This window comes from Carcharhinus amblyrhynchos, chromosome 31 (assembly GCF_965287045.1).
Source record: "Carcharhinus amblyrhynchos chromosome 31, sCarAmb.v2.hapA, whole genome shotgun sequence".
NCBI lineage: Eukaryota > Metazoa > Chordata > Chondrichthyes > Carcharhiniformes > Carcharhinidae > Carcharhinus > Carcharhinus amblyrhynchos.
Genome location: NC_137354.1, coordinates 22,629,467 through 22,655,020, shown reverse-complemented (window position 1 = coordinate 22,655,020; position 25,554 = coordinate 22,629,467). Strand labels below are relative to the sequence as shown.

The window sequence follows — 25,554 nt, the reverse complement described above, 5'->3', positions numbered from 1 at the left end:
GGAGGCAACATTTTTATTTTATTTTTGGCGGAGTGGGGTTGGGGAGGGGGTGGGTGGGGGTGGGTGAATGGTCGGTTTTACGCTCGGTTGGCCTTGGGTTGGGGGAAGGGGGAGAGGGCTGAATAGGATCTTCAGGGAATTCATTATATTATCTGCATAAGAAAGCTTGCGTATTCTTTTTTTCCCTTTCCCCGGCTAGGTGTCTTTTGAATGCGTTCAGAGATTATAATATCGCCCGCACCACGCAGCCAGTTATTACAAACAGCCGAGTGCTCCATTCAGTTCTCATCCTCTGATACTCTCACCGCACCCCCCCCCCATTCAGTCCACCGCCCTGCCCTCTCTCCTCATCTATCGCCCTCACTTTCACCCCCAAATACAGGCTACCATTCTACCATGTTCCACCGTCGCACCCCCCCCAACCAAAACAAACACACACCCCCCCCTCCACAATAGCTGCTTTCCCCAACAGACATTTGAATAGGCCTACCTTATATTAAGCTGATCTTTTTTTCACTAGCATTTTTCTTTAAAGTTTATTTATTAGTTGGCTTGCAATGAAGCTACTGTGAAAATGCCCCCCCCACAGCCGCCCCACTCCAGCCCCTGTTTGGGTACACTTAAGGGGCAACTTAGCACGGCCAATGCACCCTAACCAGCACGTCTTTCGGACTGTAGGAGGAAACTGGAGCACTCGGAGGAAACCCGCGCTGACACGGAAGGGGGTGTGCAGACTCCGCTCAGACACTCAGGAATCGAACCTGGGTCCCTGGCGCTGTGAGGCAGCAGTGCTAACCTGCTGTGCCATCCCTCTGTGCTGCAGTTGTGACTGTAACACGATGTGGGCCTCCCACGTATTATGCTGATCTTTCTCTTCACCCTATCTGTAGCTGTAACACCTCATTCTGCACCTTCTCCTTTCCTTCTCCCCTATGTACTCTACGAACAGTATGCTTTGTCTGTATAGTGCACAAGACACAATACTTTTCAGTGCATCCTGATACTTGTGACAATAATAAATCAACTCACTTTCACCCCAAAATATAGGCCACCATTCCATCCTCTGAGGTCATCCATTGTCCCTACCCCTGGTGTGCTACCCAAGCCACCATTCTTTGTGGGTGAGTCGAGTGACTGATTGCTCATAAACTTAGCAACCAAGGGTGGGGGGCATCACAGCCAATGTTATAATCACTCTTGTCAAACATCCCTATGTGACTGGGAGGCATTTGATATCAAATAGGGGTTCAGAGGCTTGGTTGATGTTCTTGTCAGTCTGGCTCAATAGTGCTGAGATTCACTGAGTTCTCATACTCTAACCCTGACTGACACCAGCACAGATCCTCAGGGAGCAAACCTCAGTCTTTCCTGGTCAATGTGAGACTTTGTAACAGGATGGGCAGGCCAAATGCCTACAGAGTCAAAGGTGCCCCTGCTGATCCATTTGGAAAGAACAAGCTGGAATGGGCAGATTAGATTGATTGGATGGTCATGTCCGTGTGAACTGTAACACAATGATTCAGAAACTGGTCCAAATGCTGAGGCTACAAGAGGAAATCAGAGATTGGGACTTCTCCGGCGAGTAACTCATCTCCTAACTCCCCAAAGCCTGTCTACCATCTACAAGGCAGATGTCAGGAATGTGATGGAATACTCCCCACTTGCCTGGACGGGTGCAGCTCCAACAACACTCAAGAAGCTCAACACCATCCAGGACAAAGCAGCCCACTTGATTGGCACCACATCTACAAACATTCACTCCCCCCACCACCACCAATACGGTGTGTACCATCTATAGGATGCACAGCAGCAACTCACCAAGACTCCACGAACAGCACCCTCTAAATCTGTGACCTCTGTCACATAGAAGAACAGTAAAAAGTCTGACAACACCAGGTTTTAGTCCAACCGATTTATAGCAGATACCTGGGAACACCAACACATGGAAGTTCCCCTCCAAATCCTGACTTGGAAATATATCCTCATTCCTTCACTGTCACTGGGTCAAAATCCTGGAATTCCCTTCCTCCCTACCAGCACTGTGGGTGTACCTACACCACACGGACTGCAGCGGTTTAAGAAGGCAGCTCACCACCCAACTTATCAAGGGCAATTAAGGATGGACAATAAATATCGGCCTCGCTTGCAACTCCCACGTCCCATTAGCGAATTTTAAATTAAAATTCCATTAGACAAAACCCACATAGACTGGTAAAATATTGCATTAACTGTTAATACAGTGGGCAAAAAGGGTGCCAGCCCTATATAAAATATCACTCATAAACTTGATCAAATAGTTAGTTTTAAACAGCAACTGAAAAGAAGAATTTTCTCTGTGATGGGATGTGGGCATCGCTAGCTAGGCCAGTATTTGTTACCCAATTGTCCTTGAGGAGGAGATGGTGAGCGGCCTTCTTGAATGGCTGTGGCCCTCACGATGTAGGTACACTCACCGTGCTGTTAGGGAGGGCGAGTTAGAAAAGGGTAGAGCAACAAGGAGGAATTCCAGAGCTTAAGCGTCAGAGCTGCTGACGGCATGACCGTCAACGGAGAGACAGCGGAAATCAAGGGATGCGCAGAATTGCTGGAATGCCGAGCTCGCGGAGGGTTGTGGGTCAGAGAGAGGTAAAAGAGATAGGGGAGGAGCTCCTGCACGGAAGGATCAGTGAACTAAGATTAAAGGTTTACAATCAAGGGCGCTGTCAAACCAGGACTGCGCGTAAGATGTCCTTTATGAGAGCCAAGTTATCTTCAATACCTTAGCATTTTAAACATATCAACACTGTCGCAAACAGGATAGTGTGATGTCTTAACGACGTGATTAATCTGAGTGACTTTACTGCACTTGAATAATCGTGCCACACCTATTCCTTGCATGTTGTATGAACCTCGTCCCTATTGCAATCGAGAGAACTCAGAACAGGACAACAGTTCATTACAATACTTTGTCTTAGGCAGCAAGGATGCATCGAGCATCTTATAAAAAATAGAAATGATTGTTACTCAGAGCATTTCTTCCACACATTTGGATACACATTGTAAATATCAATGGTCAGGAGGTATCAGACATTCATAGACAGAGGTAGCTGCATTGGTATTAGAAAAGCAAACAGTTTTTCTTCATGTGGCATTATCATTCATCCTGCTAATTTAGTGCTTTTTATCCATCGCATCCTCATCTTAAAGTCAAACATCAGTCCAAAATCCAAGTTTTTGTGCTGGCTGACTCCTATTTCCCGACGCCCCATTCCGTTCTGTCCTGTCACTGGACTCTACGGTGGCCCTCAGCCCCTTCACCTGAGTTCCTCAATAGCCAGTAACAGAGAGGGTTTAACCCTCCGCAACCTCCAGTCAGCTCTCTGCGTGGGGACTGAAGGTACATTCTGAGCCCTCAGGAGCGAGGAGGACATGCACAGGAGTGCGGGGGAAACACCAGCGGTTCACAAACACTTCCCAAAATTGCGCTGTTGTCTCCCAAAAGGCACCGACTCACGTTCAGGTCGTTGGTTTTGGGAATCAGCTCTTGGGGGATTAAGGCGGGAACCAGGATGGTGAATTCGATGATCATAATGAACCGGGGAGCAGGCTTGAAGGGCTGAATGGCCTACTCCCTGCTTTTAGTTTCTATATTTCGCTTGCATGGAATGCACTCACACAACTGGCCATTCATTGTGGGTAAGCCTTGCCAGTCAGTGGGTACCAGTAACAGGCGCCACTGGGGCGCAGTTTGATTATGACTTCCAATATATATCATTTTACCTTTTTGTAAGTCAGGGAGACTGCTCCCTGCAGGCAACAGTTTCTGTTGCAGGTAGCTGTGGTGAAAAATAGCAATAGGAATACATAGCACAATGTGCATTCATTTTCCATCACATTGTAAGAAACTCAGGTGAAATGACTCTTGCAATGAAGAGTGAGAAAGTTTGCACAATGCAACCAAGGGGTTAATGTTCCTTAAACAATTCCTTTGCTCTCTCTCTCTCTCTCTCTCTCTCCCTAAGCAGAGATCACACCAAGCAAGCAGATGGGTCGCCTCCCAAGGCAGGGAAGGCACTTAACTCCTTCATGACTGCAACAAAAGCATTCTTCCCGCACAAAGCACCAACATGTGTCACCAACAGAGAGCATTCACTCCTCGAAATGGGTGAGTTGTCACTGCCTGCCAAGCGCTGAAAGAGAGCGTACAAGGAGGCGGGCGCTCCCAGTCGAATCAGAGGCCCCTGCGCCGGGCTCCAACTGTGCAGCCTTAATGACAAACACCCTTCAACTGATCACATTACACAAACCCCAACCGAATTCCACAATACACGTCAAACCTCGCTCCCCCCCCTACCCCACCCCACCCCACCCCACCCCACCCCACCCCACCCCCCCACCACCACTCCCCATCTGCAACCTCGCTGCTTCCAATAGCACGAACCCGATGTAAACTAGAAGATGATTAGAGAGCAGATGGGTAGCATGCAATGGCTGTGCCAGAAACACTAGCTGCCCTACAGGTGACAGTGCAAAAAAAAAAGCTGGATCGCATTTCCCTTCTTACCTTCATCTCGTTTCCTCTTGGCCTCTCCGTTCGATCGCGGAATGCCCAGGATCCCGTTGATGGAATAGGATCCCACGGGATCATTGGATGCTGAGGATACAGGCGGAGAGTTTGTACTGGGGACTGGAAAGAAATCAATTTTTTTTTTTAGAAAGAAGTTGCTTTTTTCCCATTTTGCAAAGCAGACCCGACAGTTTAACCTGTTACTCTTCTACAATCTGCATTGGCAAAGTCAGCTGAGCATGTAATGGTTATTAATGAGAATGAACAATGTTCCCTAATACTCGTAAACCAAGAGGTTATTCAGCATGGAGCACAACCAAATATAATTTACCCATTGCCAAGTGGGTAGATGTATTTCCTGATGTTATAATCAGACAAGCAGGCAAGGAGGTTTCAGGTTAAGCTCGCTCTCTGTATTGGGTTAGCTGCTGGTTAGATGGACAATGTTAGAGGGCTTCAGTTTTTCTCAGTGCTGCTGGGTTAGCTGGGGAAGGGGGCAAAAGAAAAAATCAGCCAGGGTATCCACTCCTGAGTGCTATCCAGCGACCTCTACTGGAAGATGTATGTATGAATGCTGGTTGGGGGCACAATTGGATTTGGATTCATTTGAGCAACGGGGAAGTCTACTTCTGTCTGCAGCCAGACCTGGCGAACACTGATGCTTGGCCCAATAAGATTTGCACGATACAAGTGCCAGGCCACCCTGCAACAAGAGAAAGTCTAACCTCCTCCCCTTGACACTCAATGGCAGTGCCATTGCCAGATACCACCACCCGCCCCGCAACTCTCAACGCCCTGGGGATTGCTGTTGACCCGAACCTGAACTGGACTAGCCGCATGATAACTGCGGCCACAGGGGCAAAGGTCAGTGGCCGCATTCTGCGGCAAGGAAGTCAATTCTTGACTGCCCAAAACCCTCCCGCCGTCTACAAGGTACATGTCGGGGACATTTTTCACTGGCTTGGATGCCTGCAACTCCAACGATGCTCAAGAAACTCAACACTATTCAAGACAAAGCAGTCCACTTGATTGGCACCCCATCCAACACCTCGAACATTCAATCTCTCTGCCATCGGTGTAACATGTCTGCAGTGTGTACCGTTTACAAGACGCACTGCAGCAACACTTCAAGGCTTCCTTGACAGCATCTCCCAAAAGGGCAACCTCTACAACTCAAGAGAACAAAAGAAGCACGTGCGGGGTGAGCACAACTAACTGCAAGCACCCCCTCCCAGTCACACGGGCACGCTAACTTAGAACGACATCGCCATTCCTTCATTATCACTGTTGCGTCAAAACCCCCTGCGATGCCCTCCCTGGTGCGGACCTACACCACACGGGCTGCCACGGTTCAAGAAGGCGACTCACTGCCGCCTTCCCGGGGGGGGGCAAACTAGGGGGTGGGCCACAAACGCCAGCCTCGCCAGAGGGCGCCCACATCCCGTGAATGGGTTTTCTAAGAAAAAAAAATTCAGCTGAGCTATCTTCCAGGGTCGAATAGCTGGCCAATACTCACTGTCAAGGTTCAGACGTGAATAAAGGCCACTCGAGCAATGTATTGGAGGGCAGCTGGTTCCCCATAGATCTGCAGCCCACTGAGAGGAAACATCTGATGGGAATGGGGAGACAAAATTGGGAAAATGAAAAGTTGTAATTAAAAAAGGAAGTGTGTAATCTCAGACTGTACATTGACTCTGTGACAATAAAACTTCAATAAATAGATTTAATAGACTCAATAAAGGGAGGGGGGAGCGGAAATGGGGTTGGGTCAAATGATATATCATTGTGTCTCAGAGAGACAACTCGTTTTACCCTATATACTGACCCTTACACGGACACTAAAGTAGCAAAGACAGCCTACGTTCCTGGGTTAAGGAACTTTTGAGCGCTACTGTGAAAATCCACATTCCGGCACCTGTTGGGGTACACTGAGCATACGGTAGCACAGTGGGTTAGCACTGCTGCTTCACAGCTCCAGGGTCCGGCTCGGGTCACTGTCGCCATTCCTTCATCACCACTGTTGTGTCAAAGCTCTGCAATGCCCTCCCTGACAGCACTGTGGGTGCACCTACGCCACACGGACTGCAACAGTTCAAAAAGGCGACTCACCACCGCCTTCCCTGGAGTTTGCACATTCTCCTCGTGTCTGTGTGGGTTTCCTCCATTTCCTCCCAAAGATGTGCGGGTTAGGTTGATTGGCCGTGCTAAGAAATTGCCCCTTAGTGTCTAGGGATGTGTAAGTTAGAGGGATTAGTGGTTATAATATGTAGGGATATGGGGGTAGGCCTGGGTGGGATTGTGTTTGGTGCAGACTTGATGGGCTGAAGGGCCTCTTTCTGCACTGCAGGGTTCTATGATTCTGAGGGAGAATTTAGCATGGCTAAACCAGCACGTCTTTCGGACTTTGGTTACAATGACAGGGGCACTGAAAGTTCTCCAGTAAATGGGTCAAGTAGCCACATAGAATCGCTTCAGTGCAGAAGGAGGCCATTCGGCCCATAGATCTAAGCAGCGAATGCTAACCTCGCTGATTCCTTTTTACTTCTTTGCCCTCTGTGTACTCCCACTCAATGCACCAACAGACCGCATTGCGAATCAGAGATTAAATCTGGGGTCTCTCCGTCTGGGTGGCTCAGCTATCTAAGCACCCTGGGTGCTATAAATCAAGCGTTCCGCTGTGGTGATCAGTCACTGTCAAACCTCAAGCATTTTAATTAAAGACCAGGCACGTCTCACCTCCGCGAGGTGACAGGTGGGATTGCCAATACCTGGAGAGTGTGGCCCAGCAGTATTTGCCAGGGAGGGAGGGACCCGGAAATGGGAAAGGTGATAAGCAGGAGAAAACTGGAGGGTGGGAAGTCTCCATCAGTAGATATCTCTGGTCAGGAACTGGCAGTAAATTACTTTGTTTTTTTTTAAGCACTCGAGTTCAGTGAAAGATGCTCCAGTCAGCAATAACCTTGATTGAGTTTTCAACTGTTTTCTTTTCAGTTTAAGTTCAGAGAGCAACCACACTCAAGAGTTGAGCAAAAACATTTAATTAACAATAGGTGGCATGGTGGCACAATGGTTAGCACTGCTGCCTCACAGTGCCAAGGACCTGGGTTCGATTCCCAGCTTGGGTCACTGTCTGTGTGGATTTTTGCATGTTCTCCCCGTGTCTGTGTGGGTTTCCTCCCACAATCTGAAAGACTGGTTAGGTGTATTGGCCAAGCTAAATTCTCCCTCAGTGTACCCGAATAGGTGCCGGCGTGGAGCGACTAGGGGATTTTTCACAGTAACTTCATTGCAGTGTCAATGTAAGCCTTACTTGTGACACTTTTAAAACTAGTGAATCTGAAAAATACTTTCCTACAAAGGGCTGTACAGACTGGGTCATTAAATTCATGGCTGAGATAGACAGATTTTTAATCAGTAAGGGAGTTAAGGGTTATAGGGATAAGGCAAGAAAGTGGAGTTGAGAATTAGTGCATCACATCTGTCATGATCTCATTGAGTGGTGAAGCAGATTCAATGGGCCGAATGGCCTACTTCTGCTCCTATGTGTTTTGGTCTTGTGATCTTATGGTCTAACAATCATTCATTGTTGACAAGTCTTGCTGACAGCTCACTGAGAGCAGGAGCTGGAGTGGGAGACAGCTCCAGAACTTCGCACAAAGCAGCCATTTATTTTTACCCTCTACTCCCCGGGCGTGGGGCAAAGTTCGCAGGTTGCCGGTGTCCTGTGCCTCCCTGGCACGATGTAAGAGGGCATCAGGGTATGCCTGGCCACTGCCTGTGCAGCTGGGTCTCTTAGAGCTGCCCTTTGCCCCCACTGAATGTTGCCAAGTTCACCCTGAGGCTCCCGACTGACCCCGGTCTCATTGGGACATGCTGGACTACAAAACATGTCACAGAAAAACAGAGGTCAGAAGCAAATAAATGTGAAATACCTCTGGAGGTCTGAGATAAAAACCAAAAAAAGGGCTGGAAAAGCTCAGCAAGTCTGGCAGGATCAGGGGAGAGAGAAACAGGGTTAATGGTTTGAGTCCAATATGATGGTCCTATTGAACGGGATTGTCCAGCTGACCTTGCCCCCAAAGCCGGAAAATCCCGCTCATGGTCAACAGATGTGGCACGGTAGCACAGTGGGTTAGCACTGTTGCTTCAAAGCTCCAGGGACCTGGGTTCGATTCCCGGCTCGGGTCACTGTCTGTGTGGAGTTTGCACATTCTCCTCGTGTCTGCGTGGGTTTCCTCCGGGTGCTCCGGTTTCCTCCCACAGTCCAAAGATGTGCGGGTTAGGTTGATTGGCCATGCTAAAATTGCCCCTTAGTGTTCTGGGATGCGTAGGTTAGAGGGATTAGTGGATATAATATGTAGGGATATGGGAGCAGGGCCTGGGTGGGATTGTGGTCGGTGCAGACTCGATGGGCTGAAGGGCCTCTTTCTGCACTGTAGGGTTCTATGTTCTACGGATCTTTGCATGATCCATCTCCCGTCCGCTACAGTTCCCATGGCGGGGCGGGATGGGAAAACTCCCCCCTCATTAACTTTGTTCCTGCCCCTAGAGAGGTCAGAGGTGACTGGTCATATTGTATCTGTGGGTAAACACGTGCAAATAAAAGAGTGTGTCGATGCCTTCTGTAAAACAGCAGACATAGACATTTGCTATGAATGTGGTAAATTTGTGTTTTTATACATGCTTGCTTCCCATATGTATGTGTGGATAACTGCATCTATGCGCATCCCGCATTTTTATATTCCTGTATATGTCTTGCATTACACGTTATAACTAATAACAGCAGTGTGACTGACAGGTGAGACAGTTTGCCTCCTGTCTTCAATTTCAGGCTGCTGTACACCTGCATTGTTCAAGTATCTCTGTGATCTTACTGTTAGTAACTGCTTCATTATGCGCAAATGTGTGCATAGCATCTGACTGTGCTGTAACTGTAAAATTATACCAATTACCCCAGCCGGGGTAATCTGCAAATTTTCTCAGTGGGACCGCTATCTGTGAAAACAAGTGCAAAGCAATTGGACCCCCCAGTTTTAGCCTCAGCAGGTTCTCACCTCGTTGATCAAGAGTGTCTCCCTGTCCAGACTGCTAACTCTCACCATTACTCAATATGCAAGCATCCCTCAAAGATCTATGGGGCAAATGCAACAGGGCGGCACAGTGGTTAGCACTGCTGCCTCACAGCGCTAGGGACCCGGGTTCGATTCGATTCCCGGCTTGGGTCACTGCCTGTGCAGAGTTTGCACATTCTCCCCGTGTCTGCAAGGGTTTCCTCCAGGTGCTCCGGTTTCCTCCCACAGTCCGAATGACGTGCTGGTTAAGTGCTAAATTCTCCCTCAGTGTACCCGAACAGGTGCCGGAGTGTGGCAGCTTGGGGATTTTCACAGTAACCTCACTGCAGTGTTAATGTAAGCCTACCTGTGACATTAATAAATAAAAATAAATAAACTATCTGATACAACGCTGAGCCATACAGATCCAGTCTTAACTTTGACTCGCCCTCCGTCCTGGGTTAACTGACCTCAGACACGAAAGGGTAGATGGCCCGCCATCTATCCTCTCATTCCCAAGGGAAAAAAGAGGGATGTCCCTTCTCATCACCACTAACCTCTTCCACATTTCTCAACATCAGGTGCGATGACTGTAGGCTCAACTGCAATGGTATCCACAGTTGGATAGCCAGCTGATATGGTGTATCAGGTCATATCTGAAGGACGGGCAACTAAATGAGGCACCTCTGGGTGCTCTGGTTTTCTCCCCCAGTCTGAAAGGTGCTAAATTCTCCCTCAGTGTACCTGAATAGGCGCCGGAGTGTGGTGACTGGGGGATTTTCACAGTAACGTCATTGCAGTGTTAATAGACTCATAGAACCCTACTGTGCAGAAAGAGGCCCTTCGGCCCATCAAGTCTGCACCAAACACAATCCCACCCACCTCCTACCCCATATCCCTACCCACTAATCCCTCTAACCTACACATCTCAGGACCCTAAGGGGCAATTTCTTAGCATGGCCAATCAACCTAACCAGCACATATTTGGATGTGGGAGGAAACCGGACGGAACCCACGCAGACATGAGGAGAATGTGCAAATTCCACACAGACAGGGCCCAAGCTGGGAATCGAACACAAGTCCCTGGAGCTGTGAAGCAGCAGTGCTAACCATTGTGCTACAGTGCCGCCCTAAGTAAGCCTACTTGTGACAAATAAATAAACTTTACAGCTACCTGCATCAGCAGAGGTGGACTCCAGCCATAGATTTATGGAATCCTGACAGTGCAGAAGAGGCTCTGACAGAGTATTTTACCTCGACTGTCTCCGCTGCCCTACACCTGTAACCCTACACATTTCCCATGGTCAATCCATCTAACCTATAGATCTTGGGATACGAAGAGGCAACTTAGCATGGCCAATCCACCTAACTAATACATCTTTGGACCATGGGAGAGGACCTGGGCACCTGGAGGAAACCCACGCAGACATGGGGAGAATGTGCAAACTCCACACAGACCATCACTTGAGACCAGAATCGAATCCGGGTCCTTGGTGCTGTGAGGCAACAGTGCTAACCACTGTAGTGTCCATGAAACAACTTTCCGGAGCCAAAACACAGGGAGTTCAGTAGCATATGAAAGATTTTGGAATTAATGTTTCTATACCAAGAGGGTAATTTCACAATCAAAGCAGGACACCCTTCGAGAATTAGAGGGCGGCATGGTGGAGGGTGGCACAGTGGAAGGTGGCATAGTGGAGGGGGGTTAAGTTATTAGCACTGCTGCATCACAGCTCCAGGGAACCGAGTTCAATTCCAGCCTCGGGCAGTGTCTTTGCGGAGTTTTGCACGTTCTCCCCATATCTGCGTGGGTATTTCCCGGGTGCTCCGGTTTCCTCCCACAATCCAAAGACGTGTGTGTTAGGTTGATTGGCCATGCTAATCTGCCCTGTAGTGTTGGGGGATAAGCAAGTAGGGATAGGGTCTGCATGGCATTGTTGTCGGTGCAGGCTCGATGGGCCGAATAGCCTCCTTCTGCACTCTAGAGATTTAATGATTCTAATTATACCATGGCAGAGAGCTAGCCTCTAGGTTTGTTGATCTAAGATCCTTTCCTGGAACAGATGTCTGCTGTTAATGTTGAAATATGGTATATTTAATGCCTGGATAAATAAATTCCAAATTAACTGAATTATTGCAGCCAATCCCAAGGATAATCTACTTTCTTTTAAATGAAGGAGACATCTTTTGAGATCTGGGTGCCTCACCGCTGGATTATTTCATTTGGATCCAGCTCAGGGAGTGTGGATTAAAATCTAATGTCTGTGTAAAATAAACCTGCTTCCTGCTCATTGTGAGTCCAGAATAGTAGACGATTTACAAGTTTTCTTTTGATTTCTTTTAAACCCCATCCTTCAAGTTACAAAGCCAACACTCAGAGTGGACTGAGTGGACTCGAATCCATCCCCTTGCCTGCTCCAAAAACCGAATCCAAAATTTCAACTAAATCCAATTCATGGTCCCCACAAGAGAGACAAACAAGACCCAAGCTGACAAGGTAAGGTGTTGTATCCCAGCTTGGTCTCTAACCCACATGTAATCTTACCCATAAGGCTGAGAAGCAATAGCTCATTCAAGAGGTCACAAGTACAGTGGGTGCGGGGAATGGAAAATGCTCCACTGGTTCCGGAGGTGCTACTGGCAGCTTGGTGCACGTTAAACACAAAAGGCACTCCAAAACCTAAGCACGAATACCAGTGACAGCCATGGGAGTTCTCCCAGTCGCTCTCATAACAGAGCTGCTAGAGAGGCAGCACGGTGGCACAGTGGGGGTTAGCACTGCTGCCTCACAGCCTCAGGGACCTGGGTTCAATTCCAGCCTTGAGTGACCATCTCTGTGAAGTTTGCACGTTCTCTCCATGTCTGTGTGGGTTTCCACCGGGTGCTTCAGTTCCTCCCACACTCCAAAGATGTGCAGGTTAGGTGGATTGGCCATGCTAAATTGTCCCTTAGCATCCAAAGATGCGCAGGTTAGGTGGATTGGCCATGCTAAATTGCCCCTTAGTGTGCAAAGATGTGCAGGTTAGGGGGATTAGCTTAGATAATTTGCCCTTTAGTGTCTAAAGATGTGCAAGTTAGATGGATTAGCCATGCTAAATTACCCCTTTGTGCCCAAAGATGTACAGGTTAGGTGAATTGGCCGTGCTACATTGTCCCTTAGTGTGCAAAGGATGCCTAAGTTACATGGGTTATCAATGGGAGATGTGTGGTGTTACAGGGATAAGGCAGGGGAGACAGTCAGGGTAAGATACTATGTTGTTTCAGACTTGGTGGGTTGAACAGCCTCCTCTGCACTGCAGGAATACAATGATATAGTGTCACCAGCCATTTAGACCAACACTCTGAGTGTCTGCTGACCGTAGCATGTTGTTCCCTAAACCCTTGCAGAAGTGCTAACCTGTTGTCTAAACTGATATTCTGTACAGTGAAGAGGAAGTGTAGCATTGTCAACAGTTCTAACCTTTGGCTGAGACTTTGAACCCAGACCTTGAATACTAGCTAAGAAACTGCAGTAGTATCTAAGGGGCCCTAGCTAAGGTTTTACTTTTAACTGGTTATTCATCTCTTGGCTGTTTGTCTGTATGCAAAATAACCACTATATTCACTTATGATGCTCAATTTCAAAGTATTTTATTTATTAGTGTCATAAGTAGGCTTATATTAACACTGCAATAAAGTTACTGCGAAAATCCCCTAGTTACCACACTCCTGTTTGGGTACAGCGAAGGAGAATTTAGCATGGCCAATGCACCTAACCAGCACATCTTTCAGGCTATGGAAGGAAACCAGAGCACCTAAAGGAAACCCACACAGACACGGGGGGAAATGTGCAGACTCCGCACAGACAGTGACCCAAGCCAGGAATCAAACTCAGGTCCCTGCGCTGAGAGGCAGCAGTGCTAACCACTGTGCCACCAAGCTAGAATAGAAGCCAGGGTGGACAAACCGGGAAGTAGTGAGAAGGCTGCCAGGCTTAGAGGTGGTCTAACTGTGAGGCAGCAGTGCTAACCACCATGCCACTGTACGCCATTGAGTGTGAAGCACTTTGATAAGGTGTTATGGGCATGCCAAGACTTTGTGATCTCGATGACTACAGAGCAATAACAATTTGATTTGAACTGCGGTAGGGTAAAAAATATAATGACTGACTATTAAAAGATAAAAACCCATGCAGTACTCAAAGGGTTAAATGCTGTTTTTGTTTGTACATTCTCATTTAATTTTTTTATGCATTTCAGAGCATTTTTACAAAGGATATGTTACAGTGCTGTGAAGGCTGGCACATTAAAGCATATTGTGAAACATTCTGCATTGATGGTTCTTGCTAAGTTTCCTGACTTGTGTCTATTAAAAAAAAATCAAACACTTTCATCTTCAAGGATCAATGTGTGTAGAGAATGGGGGAATGACACAATGCAGAAGAATACAATTCCATCTCACTGAAAGGGGGCTATCGAATTTGTCCCGTGCATCTATTTGTCTCATCAGCCCTGCCAGGTTTTTCCCTCTCAAATATTTATCCATTTCCCCTTTAAAAATGCCTGCTCCCACTGCCTCTTCAGGCAGGGGATTCCAGATTAGCCGGTCCCCAGTTGCAGTTTTGCCTGCTCGTCACAGGGCTGTAGACTCGAGGCCAATTCCAGCACCTCAGCGCAAACAGCAAGGCTTTGACATTCCCGTGCAGTATCACAGGAGGGGCACGCTGTCTGGGGCAGTGATGAGATGCTGAACTGAGATCCCGTCTGCGCTCTCGGCAGACCTATCTGTAGCGTATTTGAGGAACATCAGGGAGACCTATCCCTCCAGCCCAGACTCAACGTTCACTCCTCAGTCAACACCGCAAAAACAGGTTGTATCATTATTGCATTAGTGTTTGTGGAATCTTGCTATGCACAAACTACTGTTTCCTGACTTATAGCAGGGACAGCACTACTTCATTAGCTGTAAAATGCTTTGAGATGACCAATGCCCTTGAAATACACTATATAAATGCAACTTTTTTTATAATGACTATGTGTAGGGATAAAACAGCTCATCTCTGAATCACTGAACCCCAACAGTGAAGGAGGAGGTCATTCGGCCCATCGAGTCTGCAGTGGCAACAATCCAACGCCCTAACTCTGTAACTTCACATATTTACCCTGCTAATCCCCCTACACTTCAGGTCAATTTATCATGGCCAATTCCCCCTAACCCTCACATCATTGCAGTGTTGGAGGAAACAAACGCAGACACAGGGAGAATGTGCAAACTCTACACAGACAGTCACCCAAGGCTGGAATCGAACCTGGATCCCTGGCGCTTTGAGACAGCAGTGCTAACCATTATGCCACCATGCCACCCTTTGAATCTTTTGTCTGGAATCTCAAATCTGAGCCCTTTGGTTATTAGCTCCTTCTGCCACGAGAAACAGTTTCTCCCTACATGCACCTGACAAAATCCTCCAGGATTTGAACACCTCGAGTAAATCTCCATTCGCACTTCCCTACAAGAAGGAAAACAACACCACCTTCTCTAGTCTCTCCGCATAAGTCCTACATCGCTGGGCATCATTCTGGTAAGTATCCATCGACACACTATCTAAGCCTTTGTTATTCTCCTTAAAATGTGTTCTTCAGGATAATTCCACACACACACACAAACAAAAACTCTGCAAAGCAAACAGCACAACTGAGCTGATATGCACCTTTTTTTTTTATTCATTCATGGGCATCATTGTCTGGGCCAGCATTCAAACTGGATGGCTTGCTTGGCCATTAAGCCCAGGTATGGGTAGGGAGATAACCTTCCCTACAGGGCATTTGTGAACCAGATGGGTGGCATGGTGGCCAGTGGTTAGCACTGCTGCCTCACGATGCCAGAGATCCGGGTTCAATCCCAGCCTCGGGTGACATTCTTTGTGGAGTTTTCCCTTGTCCGATGGCTTTGCTCTGTTTCCTCCCACATTCCAAAGATGTGCGGGTTAGGTGGATTGGTCATGATAAATTGCACCTTAGTGTCCAAAGTTGTGCAGGTTGGGTGGATTGGCCATGCTAAATTGCACCTTAGTGTCAAAAGATGTGCAGGTTTGGTGGATTGGCCATGTTAAAATGCTCCTTAGTGTTCAAAGGTGCGCAGGTTGGGTGGATTGGCAATGCTAAATTGTCCCTTTGTGCCCAAAAATATGCAGTTTAGGTGGATTGGCCGTGCTAAATTGCACCTTAGTGTCCAAAGTTGTGCAGGTTGGGTGGATTGGCCATGCTAAATTGCCCCTTAGTGTCCAAAGATGTGTAGGTTAGGTGGATTGGCCATGCTAAATTGCCCCTTAATCCCAAAGATGTGCAGGTTGGGTGGATTGGCCACATTACATTGTCCTTAGAGCCCAAAGATGTGCAGGTAAGGTGGATTGGCCGTGCTAAATTGCCCCTTAGTGTCCGAATCTGTCTAGGTTCAGTGGATTGGTCATGCTAAATATTTGGGGTGAAGGGGATAGGGTGGGAGCAGGGACCTGGCTAAGATACTCTGTCAGAGAGTCAGTGCAAACTCGATGGGCTGAATGGCCTTATTCTGCACTGCAGGGATTCTATAGATCGGATGGGTTTGCACCACAGCGGTATTTCATCATTAAGACTTTTAATTCTAATTCATTTTATGCTATTCAAATTTCACAACTCTGCGGTGGTGGGATTTGAACCCAAGGACCCCACCCCAGAGGATTACCCTGGATTACTGGTCCAGTGACAATATCCCTGTAGAGCAAACGTTACAGGTTCCATGATGGTGAAAGACATAGATTTGACACACAAGAAATGATAGGCATCCCCCCACCCCCCCACTCAGTCTGTATATTTCTACTCTCTCTCTTACCTATTGTGTGCCCTGTTGCAGTGACTGCTGTGGCAGGTCCATCCGGTGAGGGATGAAAAGGTTGCTGCACTTTGGTCCGAATGATCCTGTAAACAAACCATGAAATCACATCAATTCACCTCAATGATCAGGTCGAGTGACTCTACCTGGCCACAGCTAATCTAGTTGTCTGGCGTGTAAGCAACCCAGACTCCCCAGACAGAACTCCCAGAGTCAAAAAAAAATGCTGCCTTACAGGCGGGCTGCTGAAGAGAGGATGCGATTTAATTGATCGGGGGAGTTGGGAGGAGGGGGGGAGGCGGGGATCTGGAGAAAAGTTGGGAATTAGTTGCAAGCCAAGTAATGCAAATAGAAACCTATAAATTATTTGTGACAGGAATGCAATAGTGCTGTAATACGCTCACTAGGCTTGTCCTATCACGCGATGGTCCATACTAATGACACTTTGAAAGGGGTTCGGTTTAATATGGGAGGGGTGGGGGGCATCGAGCGAATATTGGCGTTAAAATAGCGCGACTGTATAACAGGAATATTTTAACAAAAAAAAAGTTTTATTGCAATAATTAGCAACAACAAAAAAAAACCCGAGGAGGAATAGAATTTATTCTAAGGAAGTTATATTATTCTTATCCATATGAGGAATAGATTTAGCCCAGTCCCGTGGAAAAAAAACACAATTAATACTTAAAAGGGATATTATATATAAATATATATGGATATATCATTAAAAATTAAGGATATATATATAAAATTGCATACATATATACCTTATGGATATGTTCTCAGCATATGATATATATTTACATATATATGTATAATATTAGGATTGTATAATATGTATGAAAGGTTATATATACATATATATACATATACACATAATATATATACCTTAATCCTTAGGGATATATCCTTATATATATACATACATATGACAAAGCTCCAAATGCGTACAAACCTAGAAACCTATTCCATCACCTCCCTCCACCCAACACTTACACACATACATACGAACGCACATACACACACACACACTCAAAGTTTAGGATTAGTTAATGCAGAGAGTCCCATTAATTTTATTAAATGATGTCAGTCGACGGTTCTATTTTTTTCCCGTCCCTCGCCTTTACCTCGTCTGAAATCTCACCCCTCCCCACTCACCCCCGCCCTCTCGTAACTCCCCTCTTTCCCCAATGCATCTCACTTTGATGCCTCTCCACTTAGCGAGCCCGGGGCTGTTCTACCATGAGAGAGAAAAAAAATGTCACATTGCCCCAGTTGCTCTCTCCTAGGGCTGAGTCCAGTCTTGGGACACCCTCGTCTCCCACAGACCAACAAGTCCTCACAACCATGCGCCTCCTCCACCGCCCCCCCACCCCGCCTTACAAGCAGCCCACCTTCAGATCTACAAAGCCCTTAGATTAGCAGGTCTTAACCCTCCCTCCAGTTCCCTCTCTCCTTCCCCAGCATAGGGAGAGTCGACTTCGAATACATTCTTAACGCTAACTCTCCCCCCACCTCCATTTCCCCCTCACCTACACCTCTCTCCTTCGCCAGCATAGAGAGAGTCGATTTCGAATACATTCTTAACGCTAACTCTCCCCCCTCTCATTTCCCCCTCACCTACACCTATCTCCTTCCCCAGCATAGAGGGAATCTACTTCGAATACATTCTTAACGCTAACTCTCCCCCCTCTCATTTCTCCCTCACCTACACCTCTCTCCTTCCTCAACATACAGGGACTCTATTTCGAATACATTCTTAACGCTGACTCCCCCCCCCTCCGTCCCCAAACCCACCACCCCACCCCTGTTGTTGCCTGCCCTCTAACACTTGGGATCCCTCGCCAGAGTTCATATAAACCAGTCAATATACATCAAACACTCATTGATTTTAATGGCCACAAGATTGCCCGCAATCTCCCTGGTAATGTCCTTGGAGCGACGCGGGTAAAAGCTACAAGACTTATCAGAACGCATGTATCAATATTTTATTTGGACTTTCAAAATCCCTCCATAACTGTTATTTGACCTATTGACTCGCGCCAACCATATAAATTCAGCGACTTTATTCTGAATCTATGTCCAGGATATTGAATAAGCAATTTAGAAGGGTGAATTAATGAGTTGGCCGTGGCGGAAATTCCCTGAAGAAATATTAAAATTGCTTTGAGTCGGAATCAATAGCATCGAAAGAAGGGCTTGTGTTTTTTTTAAATGCCCACCAGCCGTTTGATTTTAATTCCTGCCTCCAGAAACAACACCAGCCCCGGCTGGTTGTAATCTTTAAAAATTCATGCCGGGTCCAGCGTTTAAGTACATTGTGTACTTGCCATTGTAAATGATAGGAAATAATCGTTGTATATTGAATTAAAAACCCAAACGCTTTTTTTTTCATTAAAGGGAGGGCGGCGGGGCTGGGGAGGGACAAAATATATATAATTGTATTTCTTCTGTATGAACTCCAGTCAATTTGATTTCTTTCAAACTGCACTCCAATTTAATTGGAGTTGAAAAGTTCTACAAAAGCTCTGTAATGTGATTAATCCACACTTACAACGTATCTCACACACTTAGGTTGAAGCTATTCCAATTGTCCCTATGAGCGACCACGCTACAAACGCAATGAATTATGTTTTATTTCTCTCTCCAATCTGTTTCCCCCCCTCCAACATTTCTCTCGAAACGCGGCCCCACATTTCCAAACATTTCATTAAAATGTACTGCTGGTGTCAACGTTAGCGCTAAGTACAGTCCATGCAAAGTTCTGTAACACCAGCACTCTCTCTCTTTCCCTTTCTACCTTTCCTTCTGTCAACCACCCCCCACCCCTTCCCTCACCCCCCCGTCCTCACCAGCCCTTTGCAAACGAGCCTTCCCCTCTTTTAACTGGGAAGGAATTAAAATAAAAAACAGGTTGAATCTTCCAGTGCGGCGTCCCCTCTATTATTGGTTTAAACTTTTTTTTTCTCTCCTCTCTGTCTTTTTTTTGCACTGGGAATCTCGTTCTTTTTCAGTTTCTGGAAATGTGAGACAGAGAGGGAAAGAAGAGAGAGAGAGAGAAAGAGAAATAGAAGGGTTTTTTTTAAAAATTGTGACAAAGTTGTGGAATTGTAGCGACTGTGGGGCTGGGAGCTTTGCGGGAAAGGGTTTTTTTTTGGGGAGTTGGCTGTTTAAAGTGGGAACGGGTGGCTGTCTCAAATCCCAACCAGAACCCTCTCCAAAAAACTACATGCCGGGGAACTGCTGTCGGTAACACCTGTTAAGACACTTGAAAAGTGCGACTCGCAGACATGAAAATAAATAGAATTGATTTTCCCTTCTCGCTACACAAAAGCGGATCTATTGAACTAGCTTTAATCTAATCACAAGCGGATATTATTGGTCACCAGCACGGAGTGTACATTTAAACCCCTATCCCTGTGACCAGGCACCAGCCACTAACTGTTGCTGGGTTTTTTTTTTAATTTCAACGTTATAATCGTTTTCCTACACTCTTGGCGAAATCCTAACAGGCTGGAAGAATGTCCCTTCCTTTCTTTCTAGTCTCCGATCATCTGCTATTTACTCTCGTTGGCAGCCCAGGTTTCAAAATTTAAAACAATATTTTTTGGGGGGCTGATTCTGGAGTATTTCTAAATTGTTGTAGCCACATTGGAGATACACAGGCAGTGCCCCTGGACCGGTTGTGTTCCGTTGAGGAAGCTTTGTTTGGAATTAATTTCCCCCCCCCCCACTACAAAATGCAACCTTCTAATAGTATCCTGTACCTGGGGAGTGTGCCGCGCTATACAAACGAAAGGTCATTTTTTTCCCCCCCCTAACATCTTTTAATTCCTGTTCAATTTTGCTTGAGACACATTCTTTACAGTGCTGGGACATATTCAAAATTAAATACACCAAATAAATGCTACACACTGTTCTTGTAACTGGAATGACTTATTCCAATAGGTTTTGTGTTTGCCTTTTGCGGGAAAAAGGTACTATATGTAAATAAAGTAACCTCCAATGCAAAACAAAACCTCAATGAAAGTGTTACTAATCGTGCACAGTAGTTATCACTGCTGCCTCACAGCTCGAGTGACCTGGGTTTGATTCCCAGCTTGGGTCCCTGTCTGTGTGGAGTTCGCACGTTCTCCCCGCGTCTGCGTGGGTTTCTCCCGGTTTATACAAACGAAAGGTTCTCTAACGTTTTAAACTATTTTAGATTCGTGTTGTGCCTGTAACCTAATGCAAAGAGTATCTTTCTGGGAATATCACCCGGTGTGCGGTTGATAAATATTACAAAATAAGGGGGGAGTGAAAACCCTTCTGTTGGTTCAGGCAAGAGAAATGCGGGCAGGTTCGCTGCTTAGGCGGCAAGAAGTGAAGGGCGGACGGCGCTGGGAGCGCGCCGGGCTGTTAAATCTTAAACCCGTGCCTCCTGGGGGATGGTTTGGCTTAAGTATTTCTCCTCCCTGTCCGCTCGGGATAATTTAGGATGAAAAAGGCGGTTGAAGTTTGGCGGGGATAGCGCTCTGCGATTAATTCAGAGATATCGAGAGGTGGACATTGCAGAGACTGGTTTCTCTTTCGTTCTCTGTGTGTTTTATCAGCTAAAGGAAGTTGGGTGTTGTCTGGGGAGGGCTTGGGAGGGGGTGGAGGGGGTGGTGGGGGTGGGGGGGGGATAGTTCACTGAGTTTTGCGGCCGGGTGTGTGTTGAGGTGCAGGGTGAGCCGGCGATTTGAGCGTGCAGATGTTAGAGGAGAGGTGTGCGGTTTCACATGCCTGAACTTAAGACAAAGTGTTCATTCATGTTAACAGGTCATCTCCATTACTCCTTTAAAAGAAAGCTTTCGCATTCTTGCAGGATCCCAGGTTCGCCGGGCAAAACTTTCTTTTAAGTAAGTTTAAGTTTTTTTAAAAAAAAAATAGAAAAAGAGAGAGAGGAAGGAATGAGAGTATTTAGGGAAAAGAAAAGCAGTAATTGAGGAATGGGGTGGAACAGGACATCAGAAACTGTTTCTTTTTAACACTGTTGATTTCCTCCCATTTTGGCCAGCTAATAATGGACAGACTCACATTATCCTGTATCGCCTTTGAGAAGCCGCCTTTGTAAATTCTAATTAAAAATCTTTCCCTCCTTTGCAAGGACATCGCAGCGTCTGGCTCCCCGTGTCCGGTTCTCTAACGCTGGCCCACACCTCACGCCCCAACCCCTCTCTTTTTTTTTACGGACGAATCCCACCCCTCCTCCCCTCAACCCCCGGGGATGTTAAAGCAGGAACTGGGGAGGAGGGGATCCATTCTAAGCACCTTTCCCCTTCCACTGTTCCCGCCACACTAAAGCACAGGGGAGTGAGTGGCTGCAACGCCCAAGCCGCAATCTTTAAATCAATGTCCTTTTTTCTACAGTCTTTCTTTAATCGCTTGCATTTCCCTCCAATTTGCAATTGTATTCAGCAGAGAAAAGCGAAAGGGCACTGCGGGATCCACCTTGACATTTCTGAGCTGTCAGGGTGAGTCCAGCTGATATTTACTCCCCTCTCACTCTGAGCCCAGGTCCCAGAGAGTTGAACCAATATATTTTTGGCTGATTCAGGTTGCTCTATTGGAGATAAACAGGCAGTGTTCCTGGGCCGGCTATATCCCTTTGAAGAAGTCTTGTGTTTGGAATGGTTTTGTAATGTTGGACAGAACATTCCGTCCCCTCCTTAGTGTATCATTCAGGTATTTCATCACCAACATGTATTTATTTATCTTTACACACACCCACACATACACTGCCAGACATTCTCTCTGCCTCCGTCCCTCTCCCCCTCCCTGCCTCTCTCTCCCTACCTCTCTTTTTTACTCTCTCCCTCTCTCGCACTTCCTTTCTCACTCTCTATCCTTCTCTCTCCTCTTTTTCAATTTTTTTCTTTTTCTTTTTTTCAGTCTCTTTTTCAATCCCTCTTCATCACACTCGCACATTCTTTCCCTCACACTTTCTCTCCCTCCCTTTCTGTCCCTCCCTCCCTGTCTCTCTCCTTCCCCCACTCTGTCCGTCCCTCTCTCTCTATCTCTGCTTCTCGCTCTCAGTCGCCCTCTCCCTCCCGCTCTCTCACTCCCTCTTTCTCCCTGTACCTCTCTCCCTCTCTCTCTCACTCCCTCCCTCACCCGTCTATCCCTCCCTTTCTTTCCCTCTCTCTCCTTTCCTCTCTGAATAGCCCTCTCCCTCTCTCTCCCCGCTTCTCTCTCTCTCACTCCTTCTCTCTCCCTGTACCTCGTTCTCTCCCTCCCTCCCTCCCTCACTCGTCTATCTCTCCCTTTCTTTCCCTCTCTCTCCTTCCTTCTCTAAATCGCCCTCTCCCTCTCTCTCCCTGCTTCTCTCTCTCACTGTCTCTCTCTTTCTCCTTCGCTCTCTCACCTCCTTCCCTCTTATTCTTTCTCCTCTCTCTCTACCTCTCTCCCTCACACACACACTCTTTCTCTACCCCTCTCTGTCATTCCTTCTCCCCTCTGTCTCTCTCTACCACACCCCCCTTCCCTCTCCCTGTAAACCGCTGGCTGGATTGGGGACAATCCCACCGTTCCTATATTTACAGTGACGGTCTATTTCCTCTGAAGAGCTCCAGAGTAAACTATCACAGGGGTTTGCGCGGTGCAATCATGGGGATACGTTTGTCATTCATGAAAAAATACCTATTTCCCGATTTTGTTGCCGAAGTTCTGCTTAGATCAGAACTCAGTACAAACACCCGTTCAAACCTCGTTAACAGCAGAGATGGAACCGTAATCTTTTTCCCGCTTTCTCTAATTCTTTCTGCATTTGTCATTTTTAAAAATATATATATAAATGAAGAATTTCACTGTGTCTGCTTGTGAATCATAGAAACCCTACAGTGCAGAAAGAGGCCCTTCGAGTCTGCACCGAACACAATCCCACCCAGGCCCTACCCCCATATCTCTACATATTATACCCACTAATCCACGTATCCCTGGACACTAAGGGGCAATTTCTTAGCATGGCCAATCAACCTAACCCGCACATCTTTGGACTGTGGGAGGAAACCGGAGCACCCGGAGGAAACCCACGCAGACACGAGGAGAATGTGCCAACTCCACACAGACAGTGACCCGAGCCGAGATTCGAACCAGGGGCGCTGGAGCTGTGAAGCCGCAGTGCTAACTCACTGTGCTACCGTGCCGCCCATTGTGGAGGCAGTTGTGTTCCAATTTGCCCCTGGAGGCAGCAGTACCCCAGTTTGCCCCGGGGAGGTAGTTTTGCCCTGGAAGGTAGTTGTGCTCCAATTTGCCCCCGGGGGGTATTTGTGCCCCAGTTTACCCCGGGAGACAGCAGTGCTCCAGTTTGACCCGGGGGGGGGGGGGGGCAACAGTGCCGCAGTTTACCCGGGGAGACAGCAATGGTCCAGTTTACCCCGGGGAGGTAGTTCTGCCCCAGTTTACCCCAGGAGACAGCAGTGGTCCAGTTTACCCCGGGGAGACAGCAGTGGTCCAGTTTACCCCAGGAGACAGCAGTGGCCCAATTTACCCCAGGAGACAGCAGTGGCCCAATTTACCCCCGGGGAGACAGCAGTGGCCCAGTTTAACCCGGGGAGACAGCAGTGGTCCAGTTTACCCCAGGAGACAGCAGTGGCCCAATTTACCGCGGGGAGGCAGCAGTGGCCCAGTTTACCCCGGGGAGGTAGTTCTGCCCCAGTTTACCCCAGGAGACAGCAGTGGCCCAGTTTACCCCGGGGAGGTAGTTCTGCCCCAGTTTACCCCAGGAGACAGCAGTGGTCCAGTTTACCCCGGGGAGACAGCAGTGGCCCAGTTTACCCCGGGGAGGTATTTGTGCCCCAGTTTACCCCCACCCCGGGGAGGTACCTGTTGATTGAGCTCACGCTTGGAACACTGTCGTTGTCACAAATCCCCTCGGCTAAGAGTCGGTCGCGGATCTCCCAGGCGAACATGGTTGGGTTCTGCCGCTTGTACTCGGCGATCTTGTCCACGACTTTGGGGGTGGCGACCTTGGGCTTCGAGCCTCCGATGACCCCGGGCTTGATGCTGCCCGTCTCGTAGTATCTGATAGGACAGAAAAACCAGAAAAGCGAAAGAACCACAACAAGTAAAACTTCAGCAAAGGGAACGCTTCCATTTCCCCGCGACAGCAGGAGAAATCGCGTGTGGTTATCTAGAGAAATGGTGCGGATATCTATTACACAACTGTATCTTTTGTATAATTAAATTTACGGAAAGGACAGCAAATCTCGACCTCTCTCATTATTTACAGCTTTATAAAATGGATATAAAATAGTGGAACACAGAATGAATCAGTGTGTGTGTGTGTATAATAGTGAACACAGAATGAATCAGTGAGTGTGTGTGTAATAGTGAACACAGAATGAATCAGTGTGTGTGTGAAATTGTGAACACAGAATGAATCAGTGTGTGTGAAATTGTGAACACAGAATGAATCAGTGTGTGTGTGTAATAGTGAACACAGAATGAATCAGTGTGTGTGTGAAATAGTGAACACAGAATGAATCAGAGTGTGTGTGAAATAGTGAACACAGAATGAATCAGTGTGTGTGTGTAATAGTGAACACAGAATGAATCAGTGAGTGTGTGTGAAATAGTGAACACAGAATGAATCAGTGTGTGTGTGTAATAGTGAACACAGAATGAATCAGTGAGTGTGTGTGAAATAGTGAACACAGAATGAATCAGTGTGTGTAATAGTGAACACAGAATGAATCAGTGTGTGTAATAGTGAACACAGAATGAATCAGTGTGTGTGTGTGTGTGTGTGTCCGCGACACAGTCCTCCCTACTCAGAAACATACTGTCACATCTCCCTGGCAGATTAGAAAGCTCCAGGTACCCATGCACATCATTGTCCTTTTTAGCTTAATGGGGAAATAATTTTATTTAATATTTTTAAAAATTGTCCTTTTTTTAAGCGTTGAATTTTACCTTTTGTTGGATGGGTGGGTGGGGGAGATAGAAGTGGGGCGAGAGTTAAAAATGGGAGTTAGAGATTTTCAGCACATTTTGATTTGATTTATTATATGTATTGTCTCTTGCGCGCGATACAAAGCATACCGTTCGTGGAGAAGGAAAGGAGAGGGCGGATAATGTAGTTATTTATTA

At 47.0% G+C, this 25,554-nt stretch overlaps 1 protein-coding gene across 10 annotated transcripts in view; it reads right to left on the bottom strand.

The window, feature by feature from the left end:
• Nucleotides 1-25,554, bottom strand: part of pax2a (paired box 2a) — a 262,939-nt gene that overhangs the window by 231,574 nt on the left and 5,811 nt on the right. For 5 of the 10 annotated variants that reach the window (XM_080215856.1, XM_080215858.1, XM_080215857.1 and 2 more), the window contains exons 3-5: nt 24,289-24,486; nt 16,444-16,529; nt 4,544-4,666 (exon numbers count right to left, since the gene is read on the bottom strand). In XM_080215856.1, the coding sequence (XP_080071982.1) occupies nt 4,544-4,666; nt 16,444-16,529; nt 24,289-24,486 (407 nt within the window). Of the gene's footprint in view, nt 1-4,543; nt 4,667-6,062; nt 6,156-16,443; nt 16,530-24,288; nt 24,487-25,554 lie in introns of all 10 variants that reach the window. The other 5 variants (XM_080215854.1, XM_080215851.1, XM_080215855.1 and 2 more) reach the window with 2 other exon arrangements.